The 19,298-nt window shown below is 57.9% G+C and overlaps 6 protein-coding genes across 6 annotated transcripts; all 6 read right to left on the bottom strand.

Annotated features, from left to right (window-relative positions):
- Nucleotides 1-1,989: 1,989 nt before the first annotated feature.
- LBRM_24_1290 (amastin-like surface protein-like protein) lies at nucleotides 1,990-2,514 on the bottom strand (the record flags this gene model as incomplete). Its single annotated transcript, XM_001565344.1, has 1 exon — nucleotides 1,990-2,514. One exon carries the CDS (start codon nucleotides 2,512-2,514, stop codon nucleotides 1,990-1,992), a length of 525 nt encoding a protein of 174 aa, XP_001565394.1.
- A 1,973-nt stretch (nucleotides 2,515-4,487) lies between these two features.
- Nucleotides 4,488-5,216, bottom strand: LBRM_24_1280 (amastin-like surface protein-like protein; the record flags this gene model as incomplete). Its single annotated transcript, XM_001565343.1, has 1 exon — nucleotides 4,488-5,216. The coding sequence occupies one exon, from the start codon at nucleotides 5,214-5,216 to the stop codon at nucleotides 4,488-4,490; it is 729 nt and encodes a 242-aa protein (XP_001565393.1).
- A 2,083-nt stretch (nucleotides 5,217-7,299) lies between these two features.
- On the bottom strand, nucleotides 7,300-7,860 carry LBRM_24_1270 (amastin-like surface protein-like protein; the record flags this gene model as incomplete). Its single annotated transcript, XM_001565342.1, has 1 exon — nucleotides 7,300-7,860. The coding sequence occupies one exon, from the start codon at nucleotides 7,858-7,860 to the stop codon at nucleotides 7,300-7,302; it is 561 nt and encodes a 186-aa protein (XP_001565392.1).
- A 948-nt stretch (nucleotides 7,861-8,808) lies between these two features.
- On the bottom strand, nucleotides 8,809-10,614 carry LBRM_24_1260 (conserved hypothetical protein; the record flags this gene model as incomplete). Its single annotated transcript, XM_001565341.2, has 1 exon — nucleotides 8,809-10,614. One exon carries the CDS (start codon nucleotides 10,612-10,614, stop codon nucleotides 8,809-8,811), a length of 1,806 nt encoding a protein of 601 aa, XP_001565391.1.
- A 1,210-nt stretch (nucleotides 10,615-11,824) lies between these two features.
- Nucleotides 11,825-13,834, bottom strand: LBRM_24_1250 (conserved hypothetical protein; the record flags this gene model as incomplete). Its single annotated transcript, XM_001565340.1, has 1 exon — nucleotides 11,825-13,834. One exon carries the CDS (start codon nucleotides 13,832-13,834, stop codon nucleotides 11,825-11,827), a length of 2,010 nt encoding a protein of 669 aa, XP_001565390.1.
- Nucleotides 13,835-15,912: 2,078 nt separating this feature from the next.
- On the bottom strand, nucleotides 15,913-17,541 carry LBRM_24_1240 (conserved hypothetical protein; the record flags this gene model as incomplete). The annotated part of the gene is made up of 1 exon (XM_001565339.1): nucleotides 15,913-17,541. One exon carries the CDS (start codon nucleotides 17,539-17,541, stop codon nucleotides 15,913-15,915), a length of 1,629 nt encoding a protein of 542 aa, XP_001565389.1.
- Between the last annotated feature and the right edge of the window lie 1,757 nt (nucleotides 17,542-19,298).

The raw sequence follows: 19,298 nt of genomic DNA, 5'->3' as shown, positions 1-19,298 counted from the left end.
TCCTCATCCCCGACAATGTAGAGCCCCCCTGGTGCCTGCGGGGCGGGGCGTCAGAGTGGCGCATCTCTCCCGACGCCGGCGGTCAGGTCCCGCATGGCGCGGGGGATGCGCGGGATGGCGGTCGTGGGGCGGGGGCTGGTGGGCTGTGACGCAGGCGCTGTGCCGGGATGCCTGGGTTGGCGCAGTGCTGTGGCGCGCGCGTGTCTGGCGCTGCGCCGTTCCGGGTGATGGGCCTGTGGCGGGGTGGGGTTGGACCCTATAGCAGAAAGAACGACCTAAGAAGAGATAAATGTGGGACGTCGTGCGCGTCTGTGGTGGCCTTTATTGCGAGACGCCACGCCTGGCAAGGAGGAGAGAGGGATTTTCACCGAGGCCATGAGCGAGTCTGCATATTTGTCTGAGTCCACACCACTCCTGACGTGTGCGCCATCGCGCTGCCTACCCGGAGTCCATACCGGCAGGCATCGAGTGCGTCCTTCATAAAAGGGCCTGGATGCGCTTACCCACGCTGCGTTTGTGCACAGACAAGAGCACAGAGTCGCCCGTTCTTTCGGCTTCTGGTCCCCCCCCCGGTGGAGACATGAGGGGAGGGGGAAGTCGGGGTGGGCGGGGCTTGATCTGAATATACTGACAATGGAAATGGAAAGAGAGAGGGGGGTGGGGGGGGGATGAGGATGCCGGGGCCCCCTCTGAAAGGAATAAAACACGAGGAGTAATTTAGGCAGGCGGAGTAAAGGTCTCGCTGTAGCTCTACAAGAAGAAAACACGTCCGTTCCCGCGATCACGACACACCGTCGATGCCCCGAGGAAAGAGGGATACGGACGACCAAAGGCCAAAGAAAACAGAGGAAAGGGATAAAGTGCGAAGTATTCCGCGGCGACTGGTGCTCGCACTGTGTTAGATACACTTAATGCAAGAAACGAGCACATCGCTTCGTTTTTTCTTCGTGTTTGCCTCCGCTTCGTGTGCAGACCCCTCCTCACCCACCTACCCACACATATGCACACACACACGCACGATGCGTCCCACCCGAGGCTTTGTGGACCTTTTATTCCCCTGTCGGGGAAGGGTGGGAGGGGGAGAAAGCGGCAGGGCTGGCACGCATTGTGTCGTGCAGAGGGTGAACAGAAGGAAAGGAAAAGGAAAAGCTTTCTCTGCTACGGAAATCTGAAAAAAGAATACATACGAACACACGCGTCCCCCCCAGCTGCCCCATCACCTCTTTGAAGAAAACAAAAAAAGCGAGTGTCGGAAAGGCTGCGCCCCCTCCCCCCTCCACACACACACACGCACACAAAGAGAGGCAAATGGGGGAAGCTGCGGTGAGTCGCTGGAGATGGCGAGTCGAGGAAAGTGAAGGGCACGCACATCCATTTCCAAATGCGCTTCTTTTTCCCTGAAGCGCGGGCTCAACTCAACTCCACCCCGCCACAGGCCCATCACCCGGAACGGCGCAGCGCCAAACACGCGCGCGCCACAGCACTGCGCCGACCCAGGCATCCCGGCACAGCGCCTGCGTCACAGCCCACCAGTCCCCACCCCACGACCGCCATCCCGCGCATCCCCCGCGCCATGCGGGACCTGACCGCCGGCGTCGGGAGAGATGCGCCACTCTGACGCCCCGCCCCGCAGGCACCAGGGGGGCTCTACATTGGCAGGGATGGGGTGGGGGCGCTGGGCTGCGAGGCCACGTGCAGGGATGCACCCTGCCACCAAGGCGCGCACATGCAAGCAGGCGGAATTACAGATGTGCCGGCACAACCGTGAAAGTGAGCGACGAAGACGCAGGGGGAGGGGTGCGCTTTTCACGCGCTTACGAAGTGAAGGGGGGCGGTGGCTACACAGGGGCACTGCCGAGCCACACGCGCGTATGCCATAGCCTGCCAGGGCTACGGCGACGCAGGGGGGGGCAGCGGTTCTTGTCCCCCGCCCCCCACGTCCGATGAACGCGCGCATGCGCGCGCCACACGCCATACCCCACCGAGTGGTTAGAAAAAGGATATGAACACCAACACGAGGACGTTGAGAACCTGGAGACACATGGCCGCGATCATGAGCCAAAAGCCCGGACCGTATTTCAAGGCAAAATTGCTCCACTTCATGCCGCACATTTTGATGGTGAATGCGCCGGCCACGCAAGCCCAGCTGATCAGGATCGTCACGACCGAGACGGAGGTGAAGAACAACGGGAGGATGACCGGGCAGGAAACGCGGATCAGCATCATAATCCCGAAGAAGAGCGCCACCAAAGTCGTGAGAATGGAGATGATGGCGAAGGCGGCGCCACCGTTCATGTTGTTGACACGCTGGCCACAGCCGCCGAACGCCATCTTGCCCCTGCCCGTGTAGCCCACCTTGCTGCAGTCAGACTTGGAGCCCCAAAGGGTATAGCACATCTTTGAGGTCATGGAATCGATTTGGGAGATGGGGGTGGCGATGACCACAAACAGCAGCACTAGGAACTGGATGGCGCTGAAGAGGAGGGCGCCTACGAACGGGGGAAGGAGACCCATCCTTGCAGCTTCTTGCGGTGAGGTGGTGGTGGGGTGAGATGGCGGGGAGGATGCGGCAACTGTGGTGGCGGTGGGGGCGGCCAAGCGGCAGAGGAATGTGAAAACAGCAACCGCGGGCCCGGGGCGACGGTGATGGGAGGAGGGAAAGGAAAATACGAGAGGTTGAAACGATAACGCGCCGGCGGGGTGGGGGGCCGCCAAGCGGTGGGCAGGCATGTGCGCGTATGTGCGCCGGGGGGCGGGGCGCGAAAAACCGCGGGCGCCGACGGCCCCGGGGCCCACCAACAACCAACCGCCGCGCCGCACGCACACGCGCCTGGACGCGCGATCGGGGGAGGAGTGGGCGATACCCCGCTTTGAAAAAATTACGATTCCCTTCGTGCGCAGGCCCGGGGTCAGAGGGAGGGGGGGGGGAAACGGGCCCAGGAAGACAATTATGCTCCTGGGGGCCCCATCGCGCTCTCCAACCAGTAGCAGGCGGCGTCGCCAGGCATGGAAAGATGATTTCCGCACTTATCGCTTACAGAGTTGCCGCTTATAGTTTTAGCGGCTCCTACGAAAATCGAAGGGGCCGCCGATTCCCCCATCCGTTGTGTCATGCTTGGCGGCTGGCGTGGCGGGGGTGGTCGTGTTTACCTCGGGGGCAGGGCGGCAAAAGCCTTCCAACCTCCCGAACACAAAGAAAAGAGAGACATCCCGGCCACAAGCACATACCCGAATGCTGCGGCGTGAAGCGGGCGCAAGGAGGTAGCCGTGATCACGCGGAGGGGGGGGGGGCGAAACGCATTGGCAACGGGATGAAAGGCGATTTTCCACCCAGCGCGCCCGCCCCCACGGCGCCGGCCACCGGCGTCGGGAGAGATGCGCCGCCCCGACCCCCCACCCCGCAGACACCAGGCCCCGGGATGCCAGGCACTGCGGTGCCCCCCCGTCATGACAGAGGCGGAGGTGTAGTGAAACAACGGAAACAAAAAGAATAGTGCCTGAACCAGAGATGGTCATCGCGCATGCATACGCAGAGGCACACAGACGGAGAGGCCTACGGCACGCAAAGAGGGGGGCAAGAGTAAGCCAGACGTAGAGAGGGGGGAGGGGGGAGGGACGTGGTGGGGGGCGCAAAGAAGGAGAAGACGAAGGTACAGGGAAAGGAGGAAACCAGGAGAGAACACGAGAGAAGAAACACACACACACACAAAACAGACAAAAGGGCAAAATAGAGAACGAAGGGGTTCCTTAAGAGCACCGCTGCAGGGCACAAACGTTTGTTGTGTGTAGTCTTCCCTCTTGTAATGGGAGGCGGCCGTTTTGTTTTTCTTCCCGACTCGCTCTGCCCTTTTCTTCTTCGCTCTTCTTTCTGCTCTTCATCGTTTATACAGTTCGACCCCCCTCTCACCCTCCCAAAAGAAACGTTGGACACCCCACATGACAGCAGCAACGTGCGTTGGGTGTTGTGGTTTGGCAGGAGGGGGATGGGGGAGGACGGAGGGCGATGGCCAGTGAGAGACGAGCGCGCGCGCTGGGCATACGGACGATCTGCCCGATGCAAACCCTACTCTGTGTTGCGCGAATGTGTGCGTACGGGTGCGCGCGTGTATGTAGAAGCTGTGTCGATGGAGTGAAAAGGGAAGGGGGAAAAGGGAAAGAGAAAGAAGCTGTGCGAAGAGCTCGAGGAGGATGGGTGGGGGAATGGGGAAGGGAGGTGGTTAGTGGTGAATTATGGGTTTTAGAGGCAATGTAAGCTTAATTATCCCTGCGCATCTCTGTATAAACGCGCGCGCACACACACCTACACAGTCGGAGGGGAACGAAGAGGGTCAGAGAGAGAGAGACACGCTACACGATCCAAAAAGCGCAGCAGCAACAAAGAAGAGCGTATTGCATTCTACCGAGTTTCTCTCTCTCCCTGTGCGCGTGCGCCCGCACGAGGAGACTCTGTCCTATCACTGGTTTCGCCGCATGTCTTGTTCCGCCCCTTAGCCGAAGGAAATGATGCTGAGCACCACCACGTTGGCAATCTGAAGGCACCACGCTGTTACCATAAGCCCAAAGCCCGGGCCGTATTTCATGGCAAAATTGCTCCACCGATCGCCGCACATTTTGATGGTGAATGCGCCGGCCACGCAAGCCCAGCTGATCAGAATTGTGAAAACGGATAAGCCGGCGAAGAGGAGAGCAAAAGGCACCATGCATGGGATGCGTAGTAGCAACATGACGGCAAGCACGAGTGCCGCAAGTGTTGTGAAGAGGGAGATGATGGCGAAGACGGCGCCACCGTTCATGTTGTTGCGGCGCTGCGCGCAGCCAAAGGCAGCTGTTCCTGTCGTGTCAACGCTAAGTGAGCTGCAATGCGATTTGAATCCAAAGAAGGTAAAGCACCCCGGGCCGAACACGGATTCGATCTGCGAAATGGGTGTGGCGACGAGAACAAAGAGAAACACGAGAAACTGAAGAGCTATTGAAATGATGGCGCCGATAAGCGGATGAAGGGCGCTCATGGTTATGTGCGGCGGCTGTGAAGTATCCTTTGGTATGTGTATGGGGTTTATGGAGTGGGGTGTGGGGTGGGGGGGGGGGTGATGAAAAAAAAGAGAGAGCTCGTGGCGACGAGTAGGAGTTATTTCAGTGTAACGAGTTGAAGAGAAGAAATAGGGAGATGTGGGGTGGGGGTAGCGGATGCCGATGTGGTACACACACACACGCATCAACACAAGTGCGTTCAGTCACTTCGGAAGACCAGAAGGGAGTAAAGGTGGAGCAGGAAGCAGCAAGGAGAGATGCCGCAACAGAGGAGAGAGAAGCGCAGGCACCCACCAATAAACTTTACAGAGAGGGAGGGAGGGAGAAAATGCCTACGAGGGAGTGGAGGAGGGGAGGGGCGAGATAAGGAGGAGGTAACAACAGAAAAGAACAGCAAATGATAGAAAAGAGATAGTAGGCCGGTGTTGCGCGCAGGGACGAAGTACACGTAGATGGCTGGTATGCAGCCGGAAATGAGGAGGAGGAGGAGAGGAGTAATATGAAGATGATGATGGGCAAAGACAAAAACACGCGAAATGGAGGCAGAAAGAGAGAGAGCGCGCGTGGAAGGCACGGAAAGGGAGTTGCGAGAAGTTTACGCGCGTGATGAGGGCCTGGAGAGAACTGAGACGAGCTGCTGCGCTCATGTGTAGTGAGTGGGTGTTGAGGGAGGTCAAAGGAGGAAACTGCTTCGCTGTCTTTTCCCTCACCCGCAGCCGCTGCATGATGCAGTTTCCTTTCTCTGCCTGATGCACACGCAGAGGAAGGGGGAGAAAGACGGAGAGCAGTGGCAGCAGCAGAAGCGCACCTACTCTGCCCTCCGTCCAGTCGATCAGTTCATTGACGCCCACGAACACACAAACGCGCTTGTTTCATCGTCGTCTATGTCCCAAGTGTCGCTCTTTTCGGTTGTGATCCTTAGTCCTGAGTAGGCACACGTGTACTTATACAGAGACGTACACCTTTACCCCCCGGCCCACGTCTTCTGCACGCACTCACAAGCGTAGCATTCGATGAACAGACAAATCTCTCTACCAACAGCATGAGAGTTGTGCATGGCTGTTTGTGGTGGGTCGCGGGAGGAGGGAAGGGGGTGGTGGTGGTGGTCAGCCAACTGGCAAAAAAAATGAAGAAACAGGGCAGAACAACCACAACAACAGAGATGGGGACATCACGCACAGGAAAGCACGGGAGACTAAAGTAGAAACCACAACAAGCGCCACTCAGAGGGCACTGAGAGGAAGGGGGAGGGAGGGAAAGGAAGTTGTCGATTGAACAAAGCAAAACAAAAATGTCCTCGTGGACTTACTACTTCATCTCAGTTGTGTGTTGCGTGTGTGTGTGTGTGTTCTACGTAAGGTCGTCTTAAATGCGTGTGTTGGAGTGTGTACACATGAGAGAGGTAGCCACTGGGGGAGAGAGGGATGGGCAAGAAAAGGACAAGAGGAACCAATCGAACGTACTTCTCTTCCCACAACTGTCCATGAGGACGTTATACAGAGCACAGACGACACTCACATGAAGAAATGAACGAACAATCAGTTGATACCGGGTGCATCACTACATCTGAGAATAATTAGCACTACCACCACCACTATGATCCAGAAAAGTGACTAACCATGATGTACGCACACACCCACACATACACGAGGTGCGCTTCGGCGGCTCGTGATGAGAACAAAGAATGAAGAGAAGGAGTAGAAGAGGAGCGCAGCAAAGCGAGGGGAGGAGGGGGAGACAGACCGGACACACAGACAGGACGACAGCAAGCGCGAACAAACAAGCAGAAAGAGAGCAAGCAAAACTCTCAGCTAACCACACGGGCGCATAAACGATCAGTTTTGTAGGGAGAAAGAAAACAAAGTACAACGAAGGAGGGAAAAAAAGGGGGTGCAGGAAAAGAACGGTCTCCTCTACCACAATGGTGATGGGAAGCGGGGAGGGATAAGGCAAAGGCCTATACGAGCACAAGAATGAAGCGTTAAGAGAAAAGGCTCAGTCAGAGACACAAACACATACACACACACAGATATATATATATATAGAGAGAGAGATATACTCACGTTACCGGAAGATCGATGGAGGAGGACACAGGAAAGCAAAGAGAGAGGAAAAGGAAGGGCGGGGAGAGACCGGGCGTGGCGGATGAAGGGGGAAGGGCTAGTGCGCACGTACAGCCTCTATTACAACATCCGTAGGGCAGCATGGTCCATATACCGACCACACATTCATCGTGTTTTACACTTCACGTAGCTTATTTGGAGTCTCCTAGTGCTTGGAGACGGCGATGTCGACCTCCTCCCTCGGCGGGCGCGTCCAGTTCGTGCAGGCGAGTATGGACACAGCGATAATTTCCAGGCCCCAGGACGCGACCATCAGCACAAAGCCCGCGGTGTAGGGGTACTTGCTGCCGAAGCGGTCGCCGCACATGACCATGTTGTAGACGCTGGCCACGCAGGCCCAGGAGATCATGGTGAACGGGATGCAGACGGCGGCGAGCACGAAGGAGATGATGACGGGGAGCTGGATCTGCGTGTTGAGCAGGACGGCGAACACGAGGGCGGCAAAGCCGCACCCGGACGCCATGACACCAAAGGCAGCACCGCAGCGCATCGTGGAGGTGCGGCGCGCACAGCCGAAGGCGGCGTCACCGGTCAGGTCGTACGACACGTTGCCGCAGAACGTGCGGTAGCCCCACATGGTGTAGCAGCCGTGGCCGGGCGTCTGGAACTGCGCGGTAGGCGTGGCGACAAAGGCGAATGCCCAGGCGAGGAAGTGGAGGAGCGTGAAGGACATCGCGCCGGTGTAGTAGGGGAGGCAAGCGGGCATCTTGGCGTGTGTGTGTATGTGTGGCGGGGGGAGGGGGGGGTGGAGTGTGTGTGCGATAGTGGCGCTAATGGGCAGGTGGCAAAGCCAGCGTAAAGAGGACTTGCAAGGTGGATGAGGGGAGGGTGGAGTGTGTGCGCGATGACTACAAGTGTCGAGTCTGGCGATTGGGAGGTGTGAGTATTCCAGAAAGCGAACCACTTACCGAGAGATCGGTGTAGGTGACCAGGAGAGTGAAGGAAGAGGAGGCGTAGGGAGATTAGCTACTCTGTGAGGACAGCGTTGTCATTGCGCCACCAGTGTTAGTTGAGCAGCGGTAGTTGGGCAGCGGCGCGTAAGACGAAAGAGTGCGAGACGGTGAGAGGGGCGGGGCCAAAATTAGAGAGGAGAGAGAGAGAGTGGAGGGGAAAATGAAAGAGAGAAAGACACCCAGTTTGTCTGTGCTGAAGAGCGCAGTGTATGTGCGTGTGCTCATGCCTGCAGTGGCATGAGATACTTGTCGGTCATTTCCGCTACAGGGAAGCACGAGGGAGAGGAGGTTTCTCTCTAGAGAAGTACGAATGCTCAAATGGACTACTCTTGTGACTACCATAAAAGGGTGACACCCAACACACGAGCGAGAGAGAGACAGGGGGAAAGAGGTGGTGGTGATGGGTGGGTGGGGACAGGAGAACACCACCGTCTGCCCAATAATACATGAATCTCGCTTGTCTACGCGAATCACCCCCCCACACACACAGAATGTGCAACGACCCTTTTCTTTCATTCACAAGCCACCCTCTCTCTCTCTCCAACTCGCACACATGCACAAACACACTCCTTCAAGTGACAGCTGGTCGAAGGCAACAGCAGTAGTGTGGCGCATAACTACCGCTGCCCGTGTCGCTCATCGCTCCTCCTATCAGCTGCTGCCTTTGCGGCCCTCTCCTTCCCCATCCAGGCCCGATGCACTCACTGACGGGTGAGCAGAAGGCGCTTGATAGAGTCAAAGTCGACATCAAATGGGATGAAAACAACGCCGCTGGGAAGCGTGTAGAAGCGGTCCGACACAATCCACACCATTCGCTTCTTTACCGGCATTTTGGCTGGCAACGCCACCTTGCCAGCATCCGACATCCCTACCCTGCCATCCATGATGGAGTGCAGAAATGTGACGAGCTGCACTTCGTTTTCCTTGATAGTGCGCGCGAAGCGCTCCAGGTACAAGACGAGATTGCCCTCCGCCCGGTATTTCCACTCTGTGTCGACGCTGAAGTCCACCGGGATGTGGCGACTGACATGCTCGAGCGCCATGATCGCGCTGTCGTGCTGGCGCTGAAAGGTTTCCACACGCTTAAGGTTGTCCTTAAGCACGCGGAGCATCTGCCCTGTGTTCATGATGGAGTGGTTGAATGTGACTCGACCGTCGCCGCCAATGCGGAAGCCGATCTCCTTCCGCGCCCCGGCGGCGGTGGTCGCTGGCATTGTCGAGCCCGGCAGGGCACTGTAGAGGTGCTCCACAATACGTATCTCACCGCGTTTCTTGAGCAAGTCAGACTTGAGGTTGTACTTGGCCACGGCGCGACGTATGGTTGTCTCTTCCTTCATAAACCGAGCGATCAGGTCGTCTTGCCACTGCGTGCGGCCGGCAATTGGGGACTCCATCGTTACCCGGTACACGTGGAACATGTCCGCCACGCGTGTGAGCTGGCGCTTGCGCTCCTGCAGCTTCGGTGCAAAGCCGACGCGCCACTCTTGATGCTTTTGCACGCACTCCTGCCAGACGGGCTGCGGCAGGCTGAGCAGAAACTCCTCCCACGCGGGCATGCGCTGCACCGACAGCACGATCGAGCCGTCTGGCGCAACGAAGTTATCGAGCGACGTGAGACTGAGGACGATGCATATGGACGGACGGAACGCACGGCCGCGGTGTACCTCGAACATGCGCTCGATCCGCTCAAAGGCGACGACGAAGCGTTCGACAGAGGAGTGGCTGCCGGCCATGCGCAGGTCAAAGGGGCGCAGACCCCGCTCTGTCATGAAGTCCTGCACATCCGCATCCACCTCCCCATTGGGGCCGATGATCGCCTTGGACGGCAAGTACGGTGCTGTGCTGCCGCCACCACCACCGCCGACGCTAGTCGTGTATTGGCCCGCTCCGGTTGGCTGTACGGACTGCGTCTCCGGCAGCGATACGAGGTAGCTCATCCCGTCTTCCTCCACTACTAGCAGGACGCTGAAGCGGCGTAGATTCTCTACTGCCTTGTCGCCGCGTATGTAGAGAGAGCCGGACTGAATGAGGTGCTCGTTCTGCTTTTCATCGGCGTAGCGCAGCACCGACTCGAGGTTCAACTCCACCCCATCACTGTTAAGTTCGAAGTCTTCGTAGATGCCGGCGTCGACGAAGAGCTTCGTCAGTTGCTGCTTCACAATGCGGCTGTCTGAATAAGGTGTGATAGTGCACTCGACCGCCTTCAGCCCCGCCGCTGCCGCTTTGCCACCGGGCATGGCTGACCCACGATTGAGCTGCAGCCAGAAGAGAAAGAACTGTGGTACGTTGTCGCGGCTGCGGCCGCTGGTGTTGGAGGAGGGTGATCCCGGCGCCTGGCTTGCCCGCTCGTGCATGAGGGTTTCCAGCCGAATCATTTCCTCACCGTTATGCTGCGCTTTTTGCGCATCGATGCCCCACAGTACATCGGGGTGCGCACCGGCCAACTTCAACTTGCGGAACATCTGCGCCAGCGACTTGGCTTTATAGCACGCCTGTGTCAGCCACATTTTTTTTTCGCTTCTTCAGGTGTCTTTCCCTGTACGTGTGCCGTTCTCTTATGCAGAACTCGTCGTCCTGCTCACTCCAAGACTGGCTGCTCCGCCCATGTGCGCGTCTATATCACAGAAGGGGGGGGGGGGCGATCGGGGAGGAAAAAGGAGGGAGAGAAAGATTGTTCTTGTTTGCGTACGTGTGCATGTGTGTGTGATTGTCTATGCACCGATCGATGCCGCGCACACCGCAACAACCTCCTTGATTCGTTCGTGGTCCTTTACCTCCTCCCTTTTGCCCACGTGGAGGAAAGCCGCACGAAGGGGGTTATGTGTGCAGGAGACACAGAGAGGGGAGATGATGAAGCGCAGTAGATATGATGCGACACGAGCAGTGTAACAAGGCACGCAGGCTCATGCCGCATCCCCATATATATCGCACCTGTGATCAGGGCCCAGGAGAGGGGGGGGGGGAGAGAGGGAGGGCAACGAGAAAGAGAATGAGAAAAACAGGAGGTGACGAATAGAAGCAATGGCGGAGGGAGTGGGGGGATGAAGGGAGGTGCAGGGCTGTGTAGTCATGAAGAGAGAGGCTCAGGACGAGGAGGCGCAGTTGAGTGGCACCTACACGTGCCCCCGTTGGGTTTTCATGGAATGGCCTGCAGCTCTTCCTTCCAGTTCGTGCATTAACATTTTCTCAGAAGTTGTAACCACTCGCATACGCGTGCCTGACAAAAAATATATATGCATCGACATATGCATTTTCAGGCGTGCGTCACGTTCGTTCCGTTCGATGGTTTACTCCCGAAGGAGAGGTGAGGAGCGGGGGAAGGTCTGGGAGGCAATGGGTCGGCGCCGTTGGGGAGGAGGCGGGCGTGCGCGTGTGTAGGAAACGGCCACGCGTGGTGGACCCACCACCCCCACGAAAGACACGTGCGCCCACACGTTTGAACCTCTTTGTGTGCTTGTTGTGAAGGCAAAGTGGTCATCGAGATAGTCGGCTCATTCCCGCCACCGGCCCTCTCCTCCTTCTTCCCTCTCCTTCCCACTACCGCTAAATGCCAGACTCGACATGCTTACACAGCGCCCAGGGCTGAGGGTTCATATGTTTTTTTTTTTTTTTCGGCGCCATTCTTGGCGGTGTTCGAGCCGTCACTGCACTGCTCCTCTGCCGCTGTGCTGCACCGATAGAGAGAGCGGCTGACTCCCTTTCCGCTTGCGACCAAACTCATCTCTTCCGCGCTCTCGTCCATGCCCCTCCCGCTTCAATGACGACGGACGGTGGTGGCTCCCGCTCCGCCTTGTGCCGGCGCCCTCTATGACCCATGTCATCACCGTTAGAGCTCCTGCTGGGGTTATGCTTGGCTGGTATTGACTCCGCCACGGAACGCACATGATCGACGAAGTTCAAGTTGGCCATCACGCGTCCCATGTCAGCCTCCTTCGCAGTCCAGCGCTCTTTCCCGGTCACCGGGTCGTAGCGTGGGTATACCTCCACAAAACCAAAGGACTCGTAAAGCCGCTTCGATGCGGCTGGCGACGCAAGCTCGATCCGGCTGCCGAAGTCCACGAGGCGCTTTTCGATTGCCATGTTGAGGAACGCACGGTGGCGGCCACGTAGGCTCCACTTGAGCAGTTCCATCGTCATCAGCAGCCGCGCAAGACCCTTGCGCTGATGCTGGACGTGGGTGGCACTTAGTGTAATGTGCACAAAGTCGGCTACATCTACAATGGCCATGCACTCCGCCATGAACGGCGTCAGTGCGGACGGATCGAGGAGGCCGCGCTGCAGCGAGCACTTGAGCTGTGTGATAGTGGACTTCAGGTTGCCATAGAGGTCTCGGCCACTGGACAGGATGAGTGAGCAGATACGTTCGTCGGCCTGCGACTGCAGCACGGTGCCTTGTACGTACGGGTGCCGGCAATTTTGCACCTCCCTCAGGCAGTAGGCTGGGTAGTCGGCTGAGAAGGTGGCGTCATGGATTGCCTCCGTGCAGCACTCGAGGCACTCAGCCACCTGCTGCTCCGTCAGTTTGTGCGCGGGCAGGTGCAGCATCTTGTAGCCCATCTGATGGGCTGTGTCTTCTACCGTGCGGATCAGGCACTGCAGCTCACTGGCGAGCGGCGCCGGCGGGGATTTATCCGGTACCTCGCGCAGCTTTAGCGGCGGTTGACGTGGTGCTGGAGGCTGAGGAATCACCAATGGAAAGCTTGACAAAGGAGAGCTGCTTGTGGGGGGTGGGGGCAACGCAGGCGGCGCCGACATTGCAGCGACGGTAGAGTAGCCTATGCCCCTACCACCGCCCGTTTGGGCGACCGCTACGCTCTTCACGGGCGTGCTCACCGCCGCGGCTGTCGTCGAGTCGGCGAGGTCGGCCGGTACGGCGCGTATTTGGGCAACCGCAGGCGGCGTGACTGGGCTGAAGACGACTTTGATAGACTCGCCCAAAGACGTCGTGATAGACGCTGGAATCTGCGACCCTGGCGACGGCGGCGAGAGGATGTGCGGCGTGGTAGGGAGGGAGGTTGCCGCGGTGTAGGGCAGACTTGTCGACGCAGACGCCGGCGTGGCTGTCTCGGTGCAGAATGGGCAGAGAAAGTCGCGCTGTCGCTGTTGCAACCGCAGCTCTTCGTAGTCGACACCGACACAGGCGGGGTGGCACCAGTTGCGGCACCGAGAGCACTCCAGCAGCGTTTCGTTCGGCGACACGAGAAAGGCAGTGCAGATACACCGCAGTAGACCGCCGATGACGACGCGCTGCGAGAGAGCGGAGAAACGGCCGCCGCTGCCGTCGGCGGAGGCCGTTGTGTCGCCCGCCACTGCAATGGCGGGCGAGAAGGCGGAGGAGATGCGGGTGGAGGCGAGTGCAGAGCTGCCTGGCGTGCTCTCTCTTGGAGTGGGCAACGTATGTGCGAAAGTCGACGTGGTAGGCGCTGCAGATTCCGTTCGCCGCCGGCGCCGGCCGTTGGGCGGCGAGAGTTTTGGGCTACTGGCGGCATTGCTGTGGTCGTCAAGGAGCAGAGAAGCGGTAGAGCGTAGAAGAGAGCGCGTGATCATGCGACCCTGCGGCACGACCACTACGAGAGGTACTGCCGGCGGAGCAGATAGTTGAGACGCTTCGAGCGTCGACGGCGCAGGTGACGCTCTCTCGCCGCCTGGGTCGTCTTTTGGAATTGCCGCCGCTCCTCTGCCACGGCCGCCGCGCCCACGTCCACGGCCGCCGCGACTTCGGACCATGCCAAGAGGGGTGGGCGGGCGTTCCGTTGATTGCGGTGGCGTGTGTGCGTTAATCTCGATTATGTTGTATGACTAACGGGTGTTGCAGATGACGCTGCTAAGGCTGCCGCTCCTCTTCGCTGACTCCCCCTTTGTTGAGCTCACGCTTACAAGAAACCGACGCACCATCACTACAATAGGCCTTTCCAACATGCCGCACTCACCCACCCACCCACTCACATGCACACGCGCGACAAGAAGAAGGGACCAGAATGAGAAAAAGGAGGCGTCCACAGCAGCAGCAGCAGACAAGACGCTGCCAACCTTCTGCTTCCCGACTTGAGTGTTAGCAAGCGTGCTGCTGTCGATGGTTCTAGAGAAGGCGGATGGGGGAGGGGCAGAGGGTGGAAGGGGAAACGAGATACGGCGAAAGATAGAGAGCAAAGACGCAAGGCAGAGTAAGCCAAGTTGTGCATGTGCGTGTGTGTGCAAGAGAGAGAGAGGGGTGAAGCAGGACAGGGCGGAGTTAGAGAGGGGGAAGCAAAGGAGAGAGCGACTATATGGGATCATTGGTGAGAGAAAAACTGCTGATGTGATGGCCAAACAAAACGGCGAAGACAAGGGGCTCATCTGTGTGTGTGTGTGTGTGTATGTGGATGCACTTGCACCCCCTGGCGGTCGTCATCGATTGGTGCTCCTCTGGACCACCTCCTTTGTCTCGTTCATTGGCCTCTCGATCGCGAGCACAGGCGGCAGAGGGGGGAGGGAGGAGGTTGGGCGGCAGCACGAGGGAGAGAGGTGGAGGCGAGTGGGAAAAAACAAAAAGGAAAGAAAGAGCACATCGATCCACTCGCCTCACTGTTCACACGCTTATGCACCCCTCGAGGTACGAACAGCCGCAACGCTCGGCGTGTTGTCCGTTCCTCCGTTCGCTTCGTTGGTTTGTTTTCTTGTTTCTTTGCGCGCGTGTTCGTGTTTCACTGTTCTCGTGGTTCGTTAGCGTCTTCCACCGGAGGAAGTGTGCTGACGGAAGCCTTTCCCAGCCCTCCCCTCCCCTCTGTCTCTGTCTTGCTCTCTCCCTCTCTCATTTTCCTCGTGAGCTGTAAGAACTAGCTCTTCCACAACTACCTCGCTTTGCGATTCTGACCTCTTTCAGAAAACCGCAGCCCCCTCCTTCCCACCCACTCCTTCAATCCCTTTTCACCCGTTGTTCTCTACTTCGCCATCTTTGTGTTGTCCGTGAAAGAGAGAGTGAGAGCGAAAGGGATGAGGAGGGGGGAGGCGAGACTGACGCGTGCGTGCAAGAGAGAGAGAGAGAGGAAAGGCGAGAGCCTGAGGAGAGAGATCAGACGCACGTCATGTTTGGAAAGAGCAACAGACAAAATGAAGTGAAACGCGTTTTTTGTCTCCTCCAGATTTTGCTGTTCTTACGGTCAGCCATCGCTTATGTGTCATGTGCGTGTGCGTGTGTCTGCGAGCTCTTCGACTTTGTACGTGTACGTGCGCACACTTTATTAGGAGGGGTGGGTGGGGTGGGGTGGGGAAGAAGAAAAGAGAGGCAATGGGGAAGGGGGGAGACCACACTTACGCTCACAGAAGTACATCAACGATGGGCCGTGGAGAGGAGAGGAGAGAGTGTGAATGGATGAGGAAGAGAGGAAGGGGGGTGGTGGCGGAAGGCGACGGCGATGCTGATGTCTTATTGTTTGTCGCGAAGTGCAGGTGTGCATACCCATTCGTGTCACTCGCGTGTGCTCTTGATGGGATCAGCCTAGGAACGCACACACACACACACACACTCTCACGTACAGCGGCAAAGGAAAAGAAACAGAGTAACACGCGGAGAGGAGGTCAGAGCACGAAGGACATCGAAAAAGCTACAGTGCAGACACCCACGGACACATTCACGTACAGAGGCGCCAAGGCACCCAGAAAGGGGAAGCCAATGGTTGTCGGGCTTGTGGTGATCAAGGCACCAGCTACCACCGTCTCTATCCCTCTCTCCATGGATCCTGCTACATTCTCTCTCTCTCTCTCTCGCGCGCGCGCCCGTGCGTTGCGACAGCTCACTTTCACCTCCCTTGACTTTTCCCTTTGCTTCACAGAGGTCGACCGCGACCCATCGAAAACGCGGGCTTGCCGTCTTCCGGCCCCAATGGCCTGATGATGCCCAGGGTAGAGGCCTGGCTGCGGATGTCCTTCCAGTGGCTGATGCCTTTGAAGTCCATCGGACGCAGCGGGGCCGGGGTCGCCGGGGCCCAGGCGGGGGTGATTGGCTGCGGACGCAGAGATGGCGATGGCTTCTCGCTGCCGGCGCCATTCGCCCCCAGCACCCGCCGCACCGTCACCTGCTGATCGTTCATGTCAAACATAAGCCCATACGACTGGCAGAGCTGCTTCAGAACCTTTAGGGCCTCCTTCTCCACGTCGGTGCGAGAGAGATGGAAGCCCTCGTGCTCGGTGCTCACACGCAGCTCACGCACCAGCTCCTGTAGAGAGCGCTTGCTTTCGATCATGGCGGCGCTCGCGCTCGCCGCTGCCGTGCTCTTCTTCTTGAACTCCACTTTCAAAGGACGGGACCCGAGCATAAACTTCTCCAGCCGAAGCTTGCATTCTTCCGCCACCTCGCAGTTCGCGTACTTGGCGAAGACAACACCCTTGAAGACGCCGCGATCGCTGCGGAGCAGCCGGACATACGAAGGCATGTGTGGAAGCCTCTGCATCTCTGTGAGCACCATCTCCGTCTTGGCCTGGTTTGGCATGCCTTTCAGCACCAGGGTGGCGTTTAGTACACTGCGGCTGCGGGACGCAAGCGACACGGCGGCAGCAGGCCACCGACGCTGCACAAACGTGACAGTTTTCTCTGCCTCTGCCCTCTCAGCAAACAGTAGGGACACCTGAAACTCGCCGCCGTGGTGTCCGGGAGACGCCGCTGCCTCTGAGGCGGCACCGTTACCGTTGATTTGCGTCCCCGCTACCGATGGCATGGAGCCACATGCGCTTTCACTCGGTGCTGGGTGTGGGAGGTTCGCCGGAGGCAGGTACATGGGCGGGAGCCCAAGCTGCTCGCTGTTTGCAGGATTCCCCGACGAGTCGCGGCAAGGAGAAGAGGCGATTTTGCCGGATACAGCTTCCAGGGCCAACGCCGTGGTCGTCGGGGGGCTCGCGTCACCGCCGATCTCACCAGCGGGCTTGCGTGGGAACAAGACTTTGGGCAGACCCACCTCGATACTCTTAAGCGGCGTTGCCTGAGCTTGCAGCTCAAACTCTAGCGTCTCCGCCGAGACGCAGGCGGGGAGGAGGATGTGCACAAAGAAGTCCTCCACGTCATCTGGGCGACCCCCGGACCCCGCTGCACTCGCCGTTGCCCCCGACCCGGACTTCCGCTTCTTCTTCTTGCCTGTGGTTGCCCCTGACACTGACGCCACCAGGGGCGTCTTGGTCTTGGCAGCGTCCTTGCTGTTTTCCTCCGACTGCACAGCGGGGGAGAAAAGCGCACCACCAGCTGCAGCTGACGTGTTCGTCATCGTGGTTGTTGTTGTTGTCGCGTACAACCCAGCTAATCCCTTGCCGTTCCGCAGGGCATCCGCTGAGGCGAGATGTGGACTGGCAGACACGCCAGAGTGCGTGGCCGGCGTCGTGTTCAGCCCTGGAGAGTCCCGCCACGACGCAATCGCGAACATTTCCTTGCTCTTCGGCAAGGGAATGTACTCAGGATTGATGGGCATGATGTTGACTAAGGTCCCTCTTTGTTTCTTAGTTGATTCGCCGTGCCTAGTGCGGCTTTGTTCTCCTCTCACTTCGCCGATTGAGTGCTGTTGTGCGGGCGGTGGTGAAGGCTCACAGAACTACGTTACCGCCGCCGCACTGTGCCGCTCGACTCACCGGCCGTGGATCTCCCCCCGGAATGTGACTCGCCCCCCTTCGATTTTACTTCTCCTTTCGTTCCTTTTCAGGCTCTCTCTGGCGATCTCGTACTTTCACGTGATGGCGTGCTCGCCTGCGTGCGCGTCGAACCGAGAAGCGAGCACCGCTCTTCCTCTCAACAAGAACCCCTCAGAAGAGAGAATAGAGCAAGAGCGACGCCCTGCACTATTGAAAGGAATAGGCAAAGAAACACAGAGAGTGAGAGAGAGCAACCGAAGAAACCAAAGCACGCGAGTAGTTTGCGTGCTCACGTGTGTGTGTGTGTGTGTGTGTGTAGACGCTGTGGGCGTTGCACCTGGGGGGTAGAAGAGGAGCTTTTGGATGCAAACGGGCGTGCCTGCGGGAAAGAGATATTCTTAGCCTCTCCCAAGAAGAGTAAAAGCTCAGAGGACACAACTGCTCGCTCTCTCGCTCTCTCACACACACACGCACACCACACACATACACGGTATTTCAAATGCTCCACAGAAGCAACAAAAGGGGTGTATACGAAAAAGCAGTAGACGCACGACTCCAAGAGAGAGAGAGAGGCCCGGGGACCCCACGATGTGCTTTGCTACTGCTTGTTTCTTCTAGCTTCTACTGTGTATGTATGTCCAGATAGGTATCGCTGCCCTGTCGATGTGAATGTGTCAGCGCGTGTGTGTGTGTGTGCGTGTGCGCGTATGGGACTAAGGAGGCAATCCGAATCACCGTTCAGTTCTCTTGATGATGATGATGTCTTCAAAACGCGTACTTTCTCGTTTGCTTGCTTTAATGAATTTGCTTTGCTCAAGGGCAAAACATCAGAGAGAGAGAGCGAGTACGTAGGTAGGTACGTGCGTGTGTGCGTTGGTGATGGTGAGGCGTAGGTGGTTGAATGAGGTGGTGACTGTTCTTAGGTAGTTGAAAGCGAAAGGAGGGTACCAAGGTGATGCGTACCACACATTCACACACACTCTTCCACTATCCCCCCCCCTTTACTGGTTCTTGTGGGTTTCCGTCACTACGTGATGGCAAACTCCCTCGTGACGCCACACTGTGTGTGTATGTGTGTAGGTGTCCACCCCTTTCTTTCTCTTGTTGCTGCAGGTGTTTGCTGCGGTTGACTATTGTCTCACATACAAACACGCAGATACAGGCACAGAGATGCAGAGAGAGAGAGAGCTGGGGTGAATGCGCGTTGAAGTGAAGATGCTGAGGAGGTAGAGATGGTAGAGGGGGAGTACTGTGAGCCGACAGCGAAGAGAAAAAGGAGAAACAAAGAAGAGACTAACAATGAGAAACAGCGACGTTTGTGTTGTTTTGTGCATGCGTGTGACGCCCCGAACGGGGTGATGTTGAGAGGAGGTGGGGAGCGGTAGCAGCGAAACGAGCCCACGGGACCAAGAGCGAAAGGAGATGAGGTGGAGGGGCATGGAAGTAGAGGAAAGGAATGCTAAGCACGGAGGTACATGAGGCAAGCGGCAGCGCGTACGCACTTGTGTCGTGCCGATATGCTCGCCTACTAGTCGTTGCCGTTTTCTTTTGGTTTCTCTCTCAAGTAGCGGCAGGTCTCGTCCTCGTATGTCGTCTCTCT

This window comes from Leishmania braziliensis, chromosome 24 (assembly GCF_000002845.2).
Source record: "Leishmania braziliensis MHOM/BR/75/M2904 complete genome, chromosome 24".
In the NCBI taxonomy this organism is placed as follows: Eukaryota; Euglenozoa; class Kinetoplastea; order Trypanosomatida; family Trypanosomatidae; genus Leishmania; species Leishmania braziliensis.
This window is presented reverse-complemented; position numbering and strand designations above follow the sequence as displayed.